The sequence below is a fragment of the Muntiacus reevesi genome, chromosome 1, assembly GCF_963930625.1.
Source record: "Muntiacus reevesi chromosome 1, mMunRee1.1, whole genome shotgun sequence".
In the NCBI taxonomy this organism is placed as follows: Eukaryota; Metazoa; Chordata; class Mammalia; order Artiodactyla; family Cervidae; genus Muntiacus; species Muntiacus reevesi.
The window spans coordinates 24,115,459-24,135,608 of NC_089249.1; the positions used below are offsets into that span (position 1 = coordinate 24,115,459).

The 20,150-nt window shown below is 39.3% G+C and overlaps 1 protein-coding gene across 5 annotated transcripts in view; it reads left to right on the plus strand.

The window, feature by feature from the left end:
* The window catches only part of DENND5B (DENN domain containing 5B), a 216,848-nt gene that overhangs the window by 79,767 nt on the left and 116,931 nt on the right, over positions 1–20,150 (plus strand). For 3 of the 5 annotated variants that reach the window (XM_065939734.1, XM_065939709.1, XM_065939729.1), the window contains exon 2: positions 18,937–19,002. The exons of 1 other annotated variant lie outside the window; for it this stretch is intronic. In XM_065939734.1, coding sequence (XP_065795806.1) covers positions 18,937–19,002 — 66 coding nt within the window. Of the gene's footprint in view, positions 1–14,575; positions 14,691–18,936; positions 19,003–20,150 lie in introns of those variants that run through there. One more of the 5 variants, XM_065939720.1, reaches the window with a different exon arrangement.

Consider the following 20,150-nt stretch of genomic DNA (forward strand, 5'->3'; position numbering starts at 1 on the left):
TTTAAGCATCATGATACATTGTAATTGTCTAACAAAAGGAGGAGGGTGAGTCATTATCTTTTAGAAAGATGTTGAAGTATTTACTTCCTGCCTTTTGAAGCTAGCCTTATATTTACCACATTTTTCATCAATGACCTGTTTTCTTTTAGCATTGATTTTAAAAAAAAAAAGAAAAACTTCTTATATGGAGAATTTTGAACACACGCAGGTGGATAGAGTAGTACAGTGAATCCCCATATACCCATTATCCAGATTTAAGAATTATCAATTCATGACCAACATTGTTTCCTCTTCACATCCCCATATTGTGTTTTATAAGCAAATCCTAGACGTTTTATGATTTTATTTGAAATATCTCAGCATACATCTCTGAAAAGTAAGGCTGTAAACAGATAAGGTAGGGAGTTCCTGAGAAAGAGAGCAAGCGTTGTTTTCTTGATGTAAGAGAAGCCATTTTTGGCCTGAGCCATTTTGTGATCTAAGCCTGTCCTAGTGCTTGTCCTTGAATAGGTCTCAGAAATTATCTCGAGGGGACAAAAATAAGGCACAAATTATCTCGAAGGCACAAACAAACTATTATCGGGCAAAAGAAATAACTTTGCTGTTGTTGGAAAGATATCAGTTGTAAACATTGCTAGTTCTGTTAAAATGGTATAAATTAGTCTGAAGTTTTCAACCACTAGATCAACTGAAACTCAAAGGATAAATATATTGAGCTTTTCTGACCTTCCTGACTTCAATCAGGAAGCTTGGACTCTGTAGACCTATCAACTGCCCAAGCCTTTTCATGAATATGCATGTATCTTTAGCTTAAAACTTTCCAGTTTTGCTGTTCAGGAGACACTGCATTGGGAAAGATCCTTGGTGTTCTCCTTGTGTGTATTTGTGCTAAGTCCCTTCAGCCATGTCCAACTCTTTGCGACCCCATGGACTGTAGCCCGCCAGGCTCCTCCATCCGTGTTATTCTCCAGGCAAGACTACTGGAGTGGGTTGTTGTTAGCTTCCTCAGGGGATCTTCCGACCCATGGATTGATCTTCCCAACCCATGGATTGAACTCTCTCTTAGCCTCTTGCATTGGCAGACAGGTTCTTTACCACTAGTGCCACTTGCTGTAAATAGTGGGTCCTTTTCCCAATCTTGGCTTGACACCACTGAGAGGCAGACCCAGTTTTCACATAACAAGGCCTCTTTGGTTTTCCATTTCTTCAGTACAATTACCAAACCTAAAATTTTAAAATAATATTATTATTTTTAAAATACCATTGTTTTATATTCAAATTCCCACTTGCTTCAAAAATTTATAGTTTACATCTAAATGAGCAAACATGACAATTCTGTAAATAAACCAAGTTACATGATCCATTTTATGTTAACACAGTGGCAATGTAAAACAAATGTTGCATGAAGTTACTAATTATGTAAAGGGTTGTGTAGAGCTTTGTGACAGTTATGAATTAAGCCAACAATAATGTAAGGTAGCATTGCATTTGTCAAGTTGATAAGTCTCATTGTAAAGATACTTGAAATGTAATGGGAAAGCTTTTTTAGAAATTTTTCTTTTAAATTTATTATTTAGTGCTGGGTCTTTGTTGCTGTGCACAGGCTTTCTCCAGTTGCAACAAGCAGGAGGTACTCTCTAGCTGTGGCACATGGGCTTCTCATCACAGTGGCTTCTGTTGTTGTAGGGCATGGGCTCCGGGGCCTGCGGGCTTCAGTAGTTGTAGGACATGGGTTTAGTTGCCTCAGAGCGTGTGGAGTCTTCCCAAAGCAGGGATCGAACCCATGTCCACCGCACAGGCAGGTGGATTCCTATCCACTGGACCGCCAGGGAAGTCTGGGAAAGCTTTTTAGAAAATAAATAAGATATTGGAGTGGAAACTACTCGAAGGCCTCTATGAAACTCTTTGGTTTGGACAACTTGAATCATAGAGTTCATGAGAAGTTAAATAATGATTGTACAGTATAGACAAAATGGGATAAGATGAATAAGTTTTAATAGTAATTTACCTTGAGTGTTGCTGAAAGAGCGTAGTGACGAGATTGCTAGGGAATAGAAATTTTTTTTCTTTAAAATGCCCTCCTATGTAATAATATGAAAGAAAGTGAAGTCACTCAGTTGTGTCTGACTTTTGCGACCTCTCCGTCCATGGGATTTTCCAGGAAAGAATACTGGAGTGGGTTGCCATTTCCTTCTCCAGGAGCTCTTCCTGACCCAGGGATTGAACCCGGGTGTCCTGCCTTGTAGGCAGACGCTTTACTGTCTGAGCTACCAGGGAAGTCCCCTATATAATAATAAATACATTTTTTAGTATTTGAAAGATTTAAGGCCATTCAAAATAAAAAATTCTGAGAAATACAGGAATTCCACAGAAATACGGATATACTCATTTTGAATTTACTCATTTCTTGTCTTGAATATGCTCAATTTTTGTCTCCATCTGGGATGGATGAGATTCATAAAATCTTTTCACATGTGGGCAGCATAGGGTAGTATTTGCATTAAGAGTTTCACCTGTTTTGCAATATTTGTACAAAACTACTTGTAAATTTATATAAAATCAGTTATTGAGTCTATAAAAATATGCTTGACATCTTTTCTCTGAGGATCTCAACAAAGATGTTAAAAATTGTATCTCCCATTGATTCTCCAGGTTAAGAATTGAGGAATATGTAGAGATAGGTTATTAGAGTAGAGGAGAATGGTGCAATCATAATATGAGGCAATTGCTGAAAATATTACAAAGAACAAATCCTGCATAAGATATTGTTGTGAAGAAGTTTAAATTTTACTTATAAATTAGCTTTGCTAACCATCTCCTCTTTCTGAATATTTAAGTGGAAGATAAAAACAAGTTAACTTCTAAAGGGCTTAGATGCAATGGTATCCCAGTACAAATGAGTGCCCAGTCTTGATTTCTAATATGATTCCCCAGTTAATGGATTAAGAGAGATCCTTGAAGAAAGGACTAACTCTTGAACTAGAGGAAGAAACAAAGATGAGCCTCGAGCATCTCATGGAGTTGGAAATTAAGGAAATGCTAAAACCAAAATAAATAAAACACATAAATAGGAGTATGTCAAAAGGCCACAAGAGCCAAATGAAAGAGTTCCCATTGGCCATGTGAACAGCAAAATAGAAGTCCCGTTGGTTATGACCCCAAATATAAAATATCATAAGTTTTTACTGATACAAATAAACAATCCAATAAATTAATAAATAGAAGAGGAGAGATACATCTCCCTTGCAGAAGAATTCCAAATAATTTATGTAGATACTCTGCCTTCAAGGACATGGAGCACAACTCTCTTCTCCAGTGTGGGCTGGTTACAGTGATTTCCTTCTGAAGATTATAGTTGGAAAGGAAGAAAATAGAGGACCTTTACAATGGATAAATGTTGTTTCAGGTAATCAAAGTGATCATCAACAGTTATGAGTCATGTTGATGTGTATTCCTAATATGATGTGATGAAAATGGTACTTTACCTCCATGGTCTTCTTCCCCAAACCCATAACCTCAGTTTCATCATTAGAGAAACATCAGGCAAATCCCATTTGAGAGACTTTCTACAAAATACCTGACAACTACTCTTCAAAACTGTCAATTGATATCTAAAACAAGGAAAGAATGAGAAATTGTCACAGCCAAGAAGAGCTTAGAGAGACATGATGCATTGTGGTATCCTGTATGGGATTCTGGAGCAAAGAAAGGACCTTAGATAAAAAATCTGAAAACCTAAATAATGTGTGAAAGCGTTTAGTCACTCAGTTGTGTCTGACTGTTTGCAGTCCCATGGACTGTAACCCACCAGGCTCCTCTGTCCATGGAATTTTCCAGGCAAGAATACTGGAGTGGGTAGCCATTCCCTTCTCCAGAGGATCTTCCTGACCTAGGGATTAAACCAAGGTCTCCTGCATTGCAGGTGGATTCTTTACTGTCTGAGTCACCAGGGAAACCCTGAAGAATGAATAGATTGGGTAATAATAATGTGTCAGTATTGCTTCATTAATTATAACAGAATGCTTACTGATAGGGGAAACTGGTTGGAGGGTATATTGGAACTCTATCCTTGTCTTCCCAGTTCTGTAAATCTAAAACTATTCCAAAAACTAAAGTTTACTTTGGAAAAAAAAAAAGTTAGCCATGAAGTCCTGGGTTCAAAGCAAAGAATAAAAAAGTTCTGGTTGTGTGATACCACCATGGGCATATGATATGATAATAATATCCTTATGTCTTATGTTTGACATAAGGTAGGTATCAAATTTTAATGTATAAGTTGGTACAAATTGGAAAAGAAAATGTTCTAAAGAAAATGGACTAATTTTATTCCTTTACTTATATTACTTTTCAGTTTATATAGTCAGAGTTTGGAAGTGAATCATTTTCACAGCTATCAGTTCTTTAAATAAGTTTTCCAAATTCTGGAATATATGGTTCAGATCCAAGTACAATTTTCATTTTCATTTATCCATTTATGCAGCAAACATTAATGAACATATGTACCAGGCACAGTATTAAGTAGATGCTGAGGATGTAAGAATGAATAATATGTTGTATAGATTAAAGTCTAAAGGAGGAGATAGAATTGAACAGTTTTAATACAGTATGTTAAGTGAATAGCAATATGCAGAGCAATTATGAGAACAGGGTTCCAAAACCTAAACAGTTCTATTTCTTTTTTAAAAAAATCATTATATTTACATATTGTGTGTCAACCAAGAAGAAAAATGCAGTGTCCTGAACCTTAATATCAAGGAAAGTTTTTATTTTAACACATCAACTAATACATATTTAGTACAAGGTCTGTACAATTGTGATTTACTTAAAAATTAAGCTCATGGAATTTAAAAGATGTTGGACCATAAAACTTATCTGTTCTAATTAAGGTTTTGTGTTGAAAAAACTCCTTACTCTTTCTGTGCTTAAAGACCTCGTGAGACCTGGAGCGAAGGAACTGTTGGGCCACACTGTGCCCAGACTTCTGACCCACAGAAGCTGATGAGAAGTGTGGGTACTGTTTTAAGTTGCCAAGTTTGTCGTAATTGATTAAGGGGGTAATAGAAAATCAAGATGGAAGAAGACATTTCAGACACAAGACCACAGTACTTAAAGGGAACTGCCAGTCATTGAACTTAAGTGCAGGTGTGTAGGGAGTGGGGAGATTCAGAACCTGGAGCTGAACATGTAGGCTATGGCTAGATCACAATGGTCCTCAAGTGCCATCTGAGGAATCTGGGCTCTGGGTGACAGGGGTCTGAACTCAGGAGATTGGTGTCTTTGATTTTCCTGAGAGACAAGATTAATTCACTTATCTTCACTTGAGTCTCTGCCCAGACATCATCACCTTAATGAAACCTCCCCATTTAATATTGCACCTGGTGCTCTATACTCCCCTTCTTACTCGGCTCTTTTCTTTACCTTTCCATTGCCCTTTTTGTCTTTCAATGTAGTGTATAATTTAAATTTATTATTTTTGTTTATCTCCTCCTAGAATATAAACTCCATGAGGACAAGGATTTTTTTTGCCTTTTTATTCACTGTTCCAGTTATTTATTGTTGCATAACAAACCAGAGAGAGAACTCTCTGCTTAAATGATGGTCATTTACTTGGCTCATGGGTCTGCGATTTGGGCAGCCCATGGTGATGCCACCTTGTCTGTGCTCCATGCTGCATCAGCTGAGTGGCCTGGTAGGGCCAGAGCACACACTTGCAGGTGGCTCGCTTCCAGGACTGGCAAGCTGTTGCTCACTGTTGGCTGGGCCCTCAGTTTCTCTCCTTCCCACAGCATGTGTTGTAAGGGCCTGTGTCCCAAGAGCATACGGTGGAAATGCCTGGCATTTTTTATGACTTAGCCTTAGAAGCCATAACCTCATTTCTCTGGTATGCTTATGTGTGAGGCAGTCTTAAGGTCCTTCCAGCTTTAAGAGCAGGGAACATGGACTCACCTCCTGATGGAGTCTCAGAAGAGCATGTGGGTAGGAGATGTTGTGACCATCTTTGGAAAATATAGTCTGTGTGCTGTTGTATCTCCAAAGCTAGAACAGTGCCTTGGCTGGTAGAGCTATATAAATGTTTGTTGAGTAAATGAGTAAGTGAGAGAAAGAGAGAGGAGGAGGAGGAGGAATTAGAAGGGAATTGTGTACAGTGTGTGGCAGGGAGACTAGAATTTTGGAAACCGTAAGTTTTCTGAGCCCGGCTTGAGATTCAAAATTAACAAAGTGGCAGTGAAAGTAGAAAGGAAAGGCTGATTGGGAGGGATAGTAAGGAAACATAAATTATAAATTTTAATGACTGTTTGAATATAGAAGGAAAGGGATGGGGTCCAGATGAGGGAAGGGGGAGAAATCTAGAATCTAAATCTAGAATGACTTGTAGTCAGTCAGCTATCCAAGCTGTGTGCTAAGTACTAAAACAAAAGTAGTGAATGTAATACCTTTTTGATAGAGTTATTCTTAGAGTTAAATTCATCCCTCTTCAGAGGTGAATAGTAGATAGTAATATTTGAAAACAACATGGATTATGGCACTGTTAACAGCAGAAAACCTTTAGGGGAGGGAGTTTAGCTTTGAAAATGAAGTTAAGGCTGCTGGTACTGAGACAGATGAGTGAAGATTCTTGGTGAGAAGTAAGAATTGTGAATTGAAACTCAGGGCTAGAGATCATCTTGAGGGTTTTCTTCTGTGTTTTTATGGTGGAGAGAGGAAGGAAGAGATTGTTTTTCCTGTGGAGAAGAGGAAAATTCTACTCCTCCCTCCCATTTTTATCCTTCTTGGTAGGTTTTGTTTCATGTTAATTTTGAAAACTTCAGAAAGTGATTGAAAGGACTTTTTTCCCTGCCAAAGCTGATTTTCTTCTCTCGTAATATACTATATAGTAGCTTTAGGAATCACAGTCTCTTGTAGAAATGAAAAGTCTTAGGCATCATATAGGTCACGTTCCCTCTGACCCCCACCCCCACCCCACCCCTAATGTATGTGGACCATTGGGTCTGTGCTCAACCTCAATGCCATTTTAAAACATAGAGTTTAGTTAGTTCATTTTAAAGCCTGAGTGTTCTAGTTCACACTCAGCATATTAGCGGAGGCCTGGAAGGCCTTTGGTGAATGCACACCGATGCAGGGAGACTCAGAGGTGGTCACATCAGTGGAACATTCTGGCTGCCAGCAGCTTCAGGTAATTGTTGGAATGATAGTTCTTCTGTTTGATTCTTGTAGGAATATTCTCTTTCCCAGTGAATCCTGTTACTGATACTTATTTTGCCTGATTTTGCTGATGTTAGAACAGTTTCATATACCATGGGGCAGTAGCGTTAGTAAAACAAATGTATCCTTCCCTGTCTTATAATTTATATATCTCCTTCAGAGAACATTGTTGATTTCTTATGCAGAAATTTATTTGTTTTTGAAAAGTGTAGGGGGAAGGTAAAGTGGTATTCCTGTGAGAATTAATTGCTATTCCTGTGTAAACCAACTGTGTGTGTATAGGTAAGCATAGTAATGAATGGAAATGGAGGGAAAGGTCTGCTTCGGCTCTGTGCAGACAGTGCTTCTTGGAGTCATGTAGAACACCTTCAGTTTGAATGTCTCAACTCTAGCTCTGTAGTATTACTTGTCAGCTATAAATATTTTAACAGTGGGTGACTTTCTTTTGTTCCTAAAGGCAAAGGGTAGCTCTCTTGTAGGCTCTTTAGCAGAGAATAAGTTCTTTAGCAGTAGAGGAAGATTCATTTTATTTTGTATGATAAAAAGCAGCATGAATAGTAATATTGACATGCTTTTTTTTTGGAAAAATGATTCTCACAGCAGATAGATATCTAATAATACTACGTGCTAATAATGTGTTGTTATAGTAATAACATAATCTGTATTTTATGTATGAGGATATTTTTGTTCAAAGAAATTCTGATTTGCCCTAGGCTACTAGAACTAGAGTCTTGTTTTCTTGGGTATAATTATTATTTGAAAATCACTTTTATATAAAAATAATAGAAATAATTTACTAAACACTAGTGAACATATGACACTTACTTGATTATTAACCTAAAAATTATGACCCTTTCCTCTTAGAGAGTTTCATGATATCACTTATACTATTTCAATGGCTTTTTAAAGACTTTTTTTCTTTTTTCTTTCTTTTTTCATCGTTTTATTGCAAAAGGGATATTATGACAAGCATGGGTTACGATCAGAATGATTTGTTATTTCATCTTTAGCAGAGGACCATAGAACCTGGTTTCATTGTTAAGATTTTTTACAAGTAAATAATATACTGTCATATTCTATGCTTGGTGGTAGGAGGCACAGTGCTTCATCATAATTTATCTGGTCTTTGTCCCAAGTTCCTGGAGCAAAACTTCCAGAACCCTGAGGATTTCCTGGTAGCAGGAGTGTTATCCTAATGAAGCAACTACTGATGGGCTCATAGATAACTTCAGGTAGGGCTTGGTCACAGAACCAACCTAGCAGAGGGGAGGAGGTTGGAGACTGAGTTTCAATAACATGGCTATGATTTAACAAGTCATGCTTATGTAATGGTGCGCTAATAAAAACTTTAGACACCAGAGCTTAGTGGGGCTTCCTGGTTGATGAACACATTGTTGGGAGTAGGAGTGTGACACACCCTGATTCCACAAGGAGAGAGCATGAAAGTTCTCTGATCTCAACCTGTGTATATCTTCATTTGTCTAGTCCTTCTGATTTGTATGCCTTAAAATAAAACTATAATCATAAGTGTAGTGCTTTCATGATTTCTGTGAGTTGCTGTTCAGTCGCTAAGTTGTATCTGACCCTTTGTGACCCCATGGACTGCAGCACGCCAGGCTTCTCCATCCTTCACTGTCTTCTGGAGTTTGCTCAAATTCATCTCCACTGAGTCAGTGATACTGTCTAAGTATCTGATCCTCTGCCACCCTCTTCTCCTTTTGCCTTTGATTAAAGGCATCAGGATCTTTTCCAATGAGTTGGCTCTTTGCATCAGGTGGCCAAAGTATTGGAGCTTCAGCTTCAGCATAAGTCCTTCCAATGAATATTCAGGGTTGATTTCCTTTAGGATTGACTGGTTTGATCTCCTTGCTGTCCAAGGGACTCTTTAAGAGTCTTCTCTAGTATCACACTTTGAAAGCATCAGTTCTTTGATGCTCAGCCTTCTTTATAGTCCAGCTCTCACATTTGTACATGACTGCTGGATAAACCATAGCGTTGACTATACAGACCTTTGTTGGCAAAGTGATGTCTCCACTTTTTAATATGCTGCCTAGATTTGTCATGGTTTTCCTTCCAAGGAGCAAGCATCTTTTAATTTCGTGGTTGGAGTTACCATCTACAGTGATTTTGGTTATTAATTGCCTAACCTGAGGGATTTGGGGGAACTTCAAGATGTATATCCAGTCTGTGAACAGTGCAGGTGGCCTGGGGAACCTCTGAAATCAGGGCAGTCTTATTGGGAACGGTGCCCTTGGAGGGTTAATACCTGCACTAACTCCAAGATTAAATTGGGATACCTCTGGTTGAGTTTGAAGCAAAATATCTGTATTGTGTACTCTTTTGATTCCCAGTGAATAAACTTCAGTATTATGAGTCTCTTAGAAATTAACAACTTACTGGATTGCTGTTGATGTACTTTATTAAGCTTTTAATCGAGATAAACGTTTAGGATTACCAGAATTCAGGTTTCTTTATCGATGAACATTCTTCAGTAGGGCCTATGAATTTTCAGAGACTGCTCTAACTTCTTTTGCTTGATTTTCTTTGTGACCAGCAGCCTATACCTGCAAGATAGCAAATTGATTTAGAGTTTTTAGATTTAGAATGGCTAATAAGCCCATCATGAATTAATGCCTCTTGTCTTGATTAGTAGCTTAGAGATTGGTATATGAAAGATAAAGAGCATTCACAGAAAATGGGTTAATTCTATCCTGTATCTGAAGAACTATACTCATCGTGTATTGGAACACAGTACCAGGCAATGTAGAACATTACTAAAGAAGCAAAGGTGGAATATAGTCAGGGATTGACGTTAGAGTCAGAAGGTCGAGACTAATGCAAGTTAAAACTCAGGCTAATCCAGAAACATAAAAATAGCTAACTACTGTAATAGCAACCATAGACTTGTCAGTGGCTCAAAACAATAGAAACTTACTTCTCATTCGTTGTTTAGTCTAATGTAGGCCAAGGTGGAGAGAGGCTCTAATTTGCAGAGATATTCAATGACCCAGGTTTCTTCCATGTGTGACCATCCATCTTTACAGCCCCATTTCCATTTGCATTTAGCTGGTGAGTCACAGAAGAAAGACAGATTGTGTGCCTCAGGCTGGAAGTGATACACATCACTTCTGCTCACATTTCATTGGCAAGAGCTAGTCTTTTGGCCCCCACCCAGATGCAAGGATGTTGGGAAGGAGAGAATAGGGATGTTGGTGAGCACCTGCTGTCTGTCATAAATTCAGGATCAGTGATAGCTATTCCCTGATGCTAAGATAATTGGCATGGCTTATCCAGTGAGAATGATTTGGGATTGTTTCAAGGAGTGCCAGAGGAAGAAAAGATGCAATCCCTTATGGATTTAGTGTCCTGTATAAATGTTATCAGACTCAGGTTTGGCTGCTCAGTGCTTGAAAGCCAGTACAGGTGCTGGTAGGAATGGAAGTGTTGCTGCATTCAGGAGGCCAGCAACTTTGGACACAAGCAGGCTTGTGTCCAAAAACCAGCTCCAGGGATTTTGCTCTATCATGAAATTTTTTAAAATGAGAATTACTCAGGAAAGGGTTCAGAGTCTTTGTTGTCTTTCACTGTGTGCAGACGTTCTTCTGATTGATTAGTGGTGAGGTAACAGGACAGTGTTCCAGGACTCTGGAGCTCAGCCTGAAGTTACCATTCTCTATCTAGGTGGGGGCTTTAGTTCTTGCAGAGGAACTCAAAGGTGTTTTGTTATGTATGTTCCTTGTGGAGGAACCAGACACAGCGTAGGCACAGGGGAAATGTTGCTTGAATGTGTTAACATTCTCCTGTCTTTAAGAAAACAGAATCTGAAACCCTTCCCTCAACCCCACATTCTCCTCCAGTATTATCACTCATCATCTTTCCGACAGAACTCCTCAGTTCAATTCAGTTCAGTCGCTCAGTCGTGTCCGACTCTTTGAGACCCCATGAACCACAACACGCCAGGCCTCCCTGTCCATCACCAACTCCCAGAGTCCACCCAGACTCATGTCCATTGTGTCGGTGATGCCATCCAACCATCTCATCCTCTGTCGTCCCCTTCTCCTCCTGCCCTCAGTCTTTCCCGGCATCAGGGTCTTTTCAAATGAGTCAGCTCTCCACATCAGGTAGCCAGAGTGTTGGAGTTTCAGCTTCAACATCAGTCCCTTCAGTGAACACCGAGACTAATCTCCTTTAGGATGGACTGGTTGGATCTCCTTGCAGTCCAAGGGACTCTCAAGAGTCTTCTCCAACACCACAGTTCAAAAGCATCAATTCTTCGGCGCTCAGCTTTGTTTATAGTCCAACTCTCACATCCATACATGACCACTGGAAAAACAATAACCTTGACTAGACAGACCTTTGTTGGCAAAGTAATGTCTCTGCTTTTTAATATGCTGTCTAGGTTGGTCATTACTTTCCTTCCAAGGAGTAAGTGTCTTTTAATTTCATAGTTGCAGTCACCATCTGCAGTGGTTTTGGAGCCCAGAAAAATAAAATCTGACACTGTTTCCACTGTTTCCCCATCTGTTTGCCATGAAGTGATGGGACCGGACACCTTGATCTTAGTTTTCTGAATGTTGAGCTTTAGGCCAGCTTTTTCACTCTCCTCTTTCACTTTCATCAAGAGGCTCTTTAGTTCTTCTTCACTTTCTGCCATAAGGGTGGTGTCATTTGCATATCTGAGGTTACTGATATTTCCCTTGGCAATCTTGATTCCAGCTTGTGCTTCCTCCACCTCAGCGTTTCTCATGATGTACTCTGCATATAAGTTAAATAAGCAGGGTGACAATATACAGCCTTGACATACTCCTTTTCCTATTTGGAGAAGCGTTAATTATACTCTCTTCCTTGACTTCCCCTCTCTTGCGGTCTTTCTTGGAACCACACCAGGCAGGTTTTCACCCCCACACCCCGCAGAAATCTTTGTCCAGGTCACAGTGACTTCCTTGTTGTTGACAACCTTCTTTAACTTGGCTTCCATGATACTTCTGGTTTTCTCTTATTTTACTGACTACTTTTTCTCTTTTACCTTCCTGCCAGTTCTTCTTCCTCTTCCCAGCCTCTTAATGTTGCTTGAGTCCCCTAGGGCTCTGACCTCAGCCTCTGTCTCCATTTGCAGTCATTTCCTAGGTGATCTTATCCAGCACTGTGATGTTAAATATGGTCTCTTTTATGTAGACCCCTGAGTTTCTAAACTTTTCCCTTGAATTTAAATTCATATATCTAAATGCTTCAGAAATGTCTCTTGGTTATCTAGTAGGCTTCTCAGACTTACCATATCCAAAGCTGAATTCTTCATTCCAGCTCCCTGACCTCCCCCCAGCAAAACCTCGTCTTCTTTCTTTCAGTAAGTAGCTACACTGTTAATCCAGGTGCTTAGACCAAAATTCATGGTATCACAATATCCTTGTTGACTACTTCTTTCTCTCAGATCTAATTCATCAGCAAATCATCTATTTTATGCCTTCAGTATATATTTAAAATCTTATCATTTCTCACCACCCTAGCACTTAACTGTCTCTCTAATCTGTACTGCCATCATCTCTTACCTGGACTGTTGCTGAAGGTCCTAACTGATCACTTTTCTTCTACTCTTGCCCACTATAATCTGTTCTCTCAGCTGTCAGGGTGATCTTTTTAAAACAAAGTCACTTCTCTGTGGAAGACACTGCAGTTATTTCCCACAGTGCATGCTAAGTTGCTTCAGTCCTGTCCAACTCTGTGACCCTATGGCTATATAGCCTATCAGATTCTCTGTCTGTGGGATTCTTCAGGCAAGAATACCGGAGTAGGTTGCCATTTCCTTCTCCAAGGACTTCCCGTGATACTTAATATAAAATCAGAAATCCTCACCATTGCTTACAGTCCTCACCTGTTTTATCTGACTCTTGGGTATCTCTGACTTCATCTTATACCACCTCACTAGATGCATCTATGTCCTGGTCTTACTGCAGCTCAGCTGGGACAGGTTCACTTGTACCGCTGGGATTGTCCACTTGCTGTTTTCCTTGCCAGAAATACTCTTTCCTGAGATGACCTCGTACATAGAATTAAGAGCACAGGCTCTGAAGTCAGACTGCTTAGGTTTGAATTTCCTTGTTATCTGACCTGAGCAAGTTATTTAACCTTTTTGTGCCCCAGTTTCTACATCAGTAAAATGAGAATGATAATAGGATCTACTTCATATAGTAATTATGATGATAAAATGGGTTGATATATGTAGAGCACTTAGAATAACACCTGCCTCTAGTAAGCTCCGAGTGTTAATTGTGTGATGGTTACTACTTCATAAGGTCTCTACTTAAACATCACCTGTTCAGAGGTGTTTAGTTGTGGGATCATCAGAATGAATATTGAATATGCAGCCTCCTGAGGGACCTGCTTTGAAGAGGACAGCTTACTTTGGTGTAGAGACAGCACATGTGTAGCAAATGTCTTTCTATGAATGTCACAGAAGTGCCCCCTTATTTTATTTATCACCCTGATGGTGCCCTCTCCTCCTCACCCACGCCTGCTTTGCTTTCCCTGTGAAAGTGAAAGTGAAGTTGCTCAGTCGTGTCAGACTCTTTGCGACCCCATGGACTGTAGCCCACCGGGTTCCTCCATCCATGGGATTTTCCAGGCAAGAATACTGGAGTGGGTTGCCATTTCCTTCTCCAGGTGATCTTCCCCACCCAGGGTTTGAACCCGGGTCTCCCGCATTGTAGGCAGACGCTTTACTGTCTGAGCCACCACGGAAGTCCCACTGCTGCCCTAGTGTTCCCCTTCCCAGCTCCTGCTTATGCCAATTCAGGTTGGGTCTTCGGAGACAAACATTTGGAGACCTGTGGGGGGAGACATGGGAAGGAGGAGTTGTCACCATCACATCATCCCTTTTTCTTTGCCTCAGCATGGGTTTCATCATAGGTAGCATCCATAGTGTCTCCATTTCCTTCTGTCACCTTTGTTATCATACTGAGGAAGATTTACTGATTGTGAGTATTCTGTCCACATGTGTGTGTGTTTTAACTTTCCTTTAGAGAGAAAAGGAATAAAATGAAAAAAGACAGGGCAGAAGAGATTACCTGTTTCAACTTCCCTTCTGTTTTCATTGTTCCGATCAACAAACTTTCTTTAAAACATCTAGACTTCAGTGACATCCTTCAGGCACATAGGGAAGTATTGGGAGCCTTGGCCTTGTTTTGTAGAGTAATACACTGCTCAGAAATAGGCTGTGGTGGAAATGGATAATGAGGGAGGGAATTTATTGGGGCCCTAGGAGTGAGAAGGTTCAGAGAGGAAATGAGTGAAGAAATATATAACAGGGACACTCAGCCTGAGAAATAGCTCTGAGATTCACAGATCTCTCTCTGCTTACAATGTCATGCACAGACTCGAGAAATCCTCACCAGTAGCTTGGAGCAGGGGCAGTGTCCCTACTCCCTTTTGCCAGTTGAAACGTGGAGCTTCCAGAAGATCAAATCTTATGCTCCCAACCACAGGGGAAAGAGGTATGTTATTGATATTCTCACGTCTTCTGTAAAGTGAAAGGAGGCTCAGACTCTTTGTAATATGCCATATTTCAGAAACTCTGAGAGTTTAAGAAGTGTTTAGAGCTCAATCCTTCTGGACCTGCCTGTATACATTTTTGTATGTTAAGTGAAATATTAGTCACATTTCTTTTGTAGTTATACATTATCTTTTTAAATATATATGCTATAAAGTAGACTGAAATCCAAATTTGGTCTAATGGTGATTCTCATTATAGCTTTGCATGAAGTAGATGCACTTATTTCACTGGAAGTTCTCTCCATTATTTAGACCATTGTTAATTGGATTTTGGTGATCTGGAGGTAGTGATAAAATAATTGAACCTCAAAATCTATTAACATTAATTTTGCTTATGTACCATTTTCTGTATAACTGGTCAGAATAAAATGATCTGAAATAACTTTCGTATTTTTTTATTTTTGGCCAATGAAACCAGAAACAACGGCTATGTGAAATAACGGGGACTATTGGTAAATATAATGGCATCGATACTCTGAACACAGCCAAGAATTTCTACCTTTATCAGGGCAGATTTAGGCTTTAGATGAGAGCTGGGCAGAATTGTCAGACCGTTGAATGGATTAGTTTCCCTGCTTTGTGTCTCATTACTGTTCTACTCTGCTACTCAGTTCAGTTCAGTTCAGTCGCTCAGTCGTGTCCGACTCTTTGCAACCCCATGAATCGCAGCACAGCAGGCCTCCCTGTCCATCACCAACTCCTGGAGTTTACTCAAACTCATGTCCATCAAGTCAGTGATGCCATCCAGCCATCTCATCCTCTGTCGTCCCCTTCTCCTCCTGCCCCCAATCCCTCCCAGCATCAGGGTCTTTTCCAATGAGTCAGCTCTTCGCATGAGGTGGCCAAAGTATTGGAGTTTCAGCTTCAACATCAGTCCTTCCAGTGAACACCCAGGATTGATCTCCTTTAGGATGGACTAGTTGGATCTTCTTGCAGTCCAAGGAACTCTCATGAGTCTTCTCCAACACCACAGTTCAAAAGCATCAATTTTTCGGCACTCAGCTTTCTTCACAGTCCAACTCTCACATCCATAAATGACCACAGGAAAAACCATAGCCTTGACTAGATGGACCTCTGTTGGCAAAGTAATATCTCTGCTTTTTAATATGCTGTCTAGGTTGGTCATTACTTTCCTTCCAAGGAGTAAGCGTCTTTTAATTTCATGGCTGCAGTCACCATCCGCAGTGATTTTGGAGCCCAGAAAAATAAAGTCTGACACTGTTTCCACTGTTTCCCCATCTATTTGCCATGAAGTGATGGTACCAGATGCCATGATCTTAGTTTTCTGAATGTTGAGCTTTAAGCCAACTTTTTCACTCTCCTCTTTCACTTTCATCAAGAGGCTTTTTAGTTCCTCTTCACTTTCTGCCATGAGGATAGTGTCATCTGCATATCTGAGGTTATTGATATTTCCCCCAGCAATCTTGATTCCAGCTTGTGCTTCCTCCCGCCCAGCGTTTCTCATGATGTACTCTGCATATAAGTTAAATTAGCAGGGTGACAATATACAGCCTTGACGTACTCCTTTTCCTATTTGGAATCAGTCTGTTGTTCCATGTCCAGTTCTAACTGTTGCTTCCTGACCTGCATACAGGTTTCTCAAGAGGCAGGTCAGGTGGTCAGGTATTCCCATCTCTCTCAGAATTTTCCACAGTTTGTTGTGATCCACACAGTCAAAGACTTTGGCATAGTCAATAAAGCAGAAATAGATGTTTTTCTGGAACTCTCTTGCTGTTTCGATGATCCAGCAGATGTTGGCAATTTGATCTCTAGTTCCTCTGCCTTTTCTAAAACCAGCTTGAACATCTGGAAGTTCACAGTTCACGTATTGCTGAAGACTGGCTTGGAGAATTTTGAGCATTACTTTACTAGCTTGTGAGATGAGTGCCATTGTGTGGTATTTTTAGCATTCTTTGGCATTGCCTTTCTTTGGGATTGGAATGAAAACTGACATTTTCCAGTCCTATGGCCACTGCTTGTAGTTGTTAATCTTTTGACCCAGAAAGAGGAAATGCCATAGTGTATATGTAGTGAGTGAGATCTGCTTCTCCAGTTCTCTCATGTTGGTCCCAGTTGTAACAACATTGCCTCCCTGGAATCCCAGAGAAGTGAAGGAGTGCACTGGCTTGTGTCCCCACTGGTACACCTTCAGCCGAGGGCTTTACATGCTGGGTATATGTGTAGGGGCTCTTCAGAGGTCTACTTTGGGTCATCTATCCCTGATAGTGGATGGGTGCCAATTCACAGTTCTGACTACCCCTAAAGATCCAAATAACTTCCATCGTGATTTCAGAGTACCTTCAGCCATTTATGAGCTTCCCTTGTGGCTCAGCTGGTAAAGAATCCACCTGCAATGCGGGAGACCTGCCTTTGATCCCTGGGTTGGGAAGATCCGCTGGAGAAGGGAAAGGCTACCCACTCGAGTATTCTGGCCTGGAGAATTCCATGGACTGTATAGTCCGTGGAGTTGTGAAGAGTTGGACACGACTGAGCAATGGACTTTCACTTTTGCTTTCAGCCATTTTTAATGAATCAGCTCCTTTATTTCTTCGTTTCAGAAGCTCCACAGGCACCTTTCCCAGTCCTGTTTTTGTTGTTATTTCGTGGAGAGAAGGCATAGAAAGTTTCTGCAAACTTGTCTGGAATCTGGAACTGTCACAATATCTGTGGGTAAATAGCCCCCCAAAGTAGCAGCTTAGCTTGTGCTACTCTCTTGGGATCATTCCAGACTTTGAGATGTGGATGGGAAGATTTGGACCCATGATTATCATTATTTGGCTCTTTAAAGGAAAGACTCTGACATCTTTTTAAAGATGTCTAAAAACCGTAGACATCTGGGTAACCCATAAAATACGGAAGCTTGAACACTCTTCAAAGCTTCCAAGTCACAGAGCTCTACTGTACATTCCCCCTTCATCCCCAGGTGTGAATATTTTAGTAGCCTGTGTCCTCATTGTAGTAAAACTTTTCCCCAAGAGTTAATATTTCTTAGATAAAGTACCTAAGAGGATATAGTTGACTAATGGAATCTCTACTGAGCAAACTTCAGCTCGTGTTTGCATGGTAATTTACAAAGATATAATAATTAAAAGATTGGATGCAATATATGTTTTTGTCCTTACATTAAATCATTTTAAAATTTTTTAAAATTTAAACTTTACAATTTTTAAAAATTTTAAAGACTTGTTTTTAAAATTTTTTAAAGCAGACTTGATTTTTAGAAACAGTTTTAGATTTACAGAAAAATTGAGAAGATAGTGCAGAGTTCCCACACACGCCCCTCCATCCATGCACATAGTTTTCCGTATCATTTACATCCTAGGGTGGTGCCATACCTGTGTTGCAATTAATGAATCAATATTATTCTTAACTAAAATCTATACTTTATTCAGATTCTCTGGTGTTTACTTAATGTCCTTTCTCTGTTGGAGGAGCCCATCCAATATACCACATTACACCTGTCTTCTCTCCTTAGGCTCCTCTCAGCTGTGATAGTTTCTGAGACCTTACTTGTTTTTGATGACCTTGACAGTTTTGACAAGTATTCATCCAGGTGTATTATAGGTTGCTTCTCTTGGAATTTGTCTTACTTTTTCTACTGGTTAGACAGGGGTTGTAGGATCATATGGACTATGTTTAGCCTTGTAAAAACTGCCAAACTGTCTTTCCTAAGGGGTTATACCTTTTTGCATTACTGCCAGCAGTTTATGAGAGTTCTGTCTCTTTGCATACTTGTCAGATTTTGGTATAGTCAGTTTCTTGAACTTCAGCCAATCTGATAGGTTTACAGAAATTGGAATGCAATTTCCATAGTTCATCATTTAGTCTTACTATCATATTTTATTGTATCTGGCTGTAGAAACATTAACTTTCTCCTGATACTTCTTTTTAAATTAGCATTAAAGAAAAGAACATGTACCTTTTCCCATACGAATAACTGTTACAGATGTTTAAATGGCATTTCACTTATTACATTAAAATGCAATTACTTATTCTCTTTGCTTTATCACTAATAGCCTATAAGCTACATACTGTTGGTGTTGTATTCTGTTGATGTTAATGTCTCATGTTTAATTGCTTTTGTTTAATTTTTTTAATTCTTATTTTCCATTCTTCAAAGTCATTATTGCTTTTTTGTTTGTGTTTCTTTGTTCATAAAAACTTTTTTGTTTCTATTACATTATGTAGTTTTGTACCAATGGCTAGAAGCAGATCGTCATGGCAAGAGCCAAGATGCTGCAAATACGACTTCAGGTAAAAATAAAAAGTTGAGGTATTAGAAGTTATTATTTTAATTCACCCCAAGCCCATCATAATTGTTTCATTATTCAGTTTTGCTTAGGTAAAAAAAAAGCGTTATTTTGTATTTCTGTTCTCTTATTTACATCTTAATTTTTGTAAAGATCTCATTTGCTTCAAGCCTTGAAGAAATTAATTCATTAGTCTTTAAGCTCTCTTGGCAGATATGTTCTATTTTCTTAGGAGGAAAGGCTCAATTGTAGTTTAAGTTTAGTAGGAGGTTATTTGACAATATTACTTGAAATTAAGTCTACTTGTAGTTGTTGCGGGGATATTAATAATTGCACAAACTTATATTCCTTGTTTATTTCAGGATAGTGTTTGAAAGGTGGATTTTAGGTTAATTAAAGCATCCTTATGTAATTTCCATTTCCTGGGAATCCAGATTCTTAGACTGGTTCATTTTTCCTGCTAAGTCCTAACAGTAAATTCTAAGTTAGAGGTTTATGGGTTCAAAATGCAAAAGTTAGGTTGTTCCTCTGTCTCACATCTCCAAAAGTCATCTCCACGATTCTTTTCTTTGACTGATATTAGTAGGAATACCTGCATTTACTCACTTCTAAATCCCTGACAGTGTTATCAGAATTTCCAGTCAGCTTTTCTTCAGAATAATATTTGCCAAGACAGCTGTATGTATAGCAGTGATCTTCCCCCCTTTTAGAGCAGTCTAATAAGTGGTGGTGGTGGTGGTGCTGGTGGTGGCGACAGCGGCTCTGTTTTTCTTTTGTTAGATTTGTGTTTCTGTTTCCTGGGGTTTTGTTTTTGTGAAATTCTTTTTCTCTCGAGGTGGTTTTCTTTCTCTCTCTTCTGGTTGATTCATTGTTCCTCGAGGGTGTGGTGTTCCTTAGTTAACAGGACAATTATATTGAAAATAGCAGTGTCATGACTTTTTCTGATTTATTTCCTGTCACATTAATAACTTGATATATGAATGAAGATAAAGTTACTATTTTAACCAAACTCAGGCAGGAATTCATTAAAAGGTAAGTGTTGCAAGGATTTATATCCTCATTATATGCTATTTCTTTTGCCCCTGCAGTATTTCATCTTTTATTTACATTTGTGAATGATAAAATAAGCATTTTTGGTATTTGAGGGCAGGT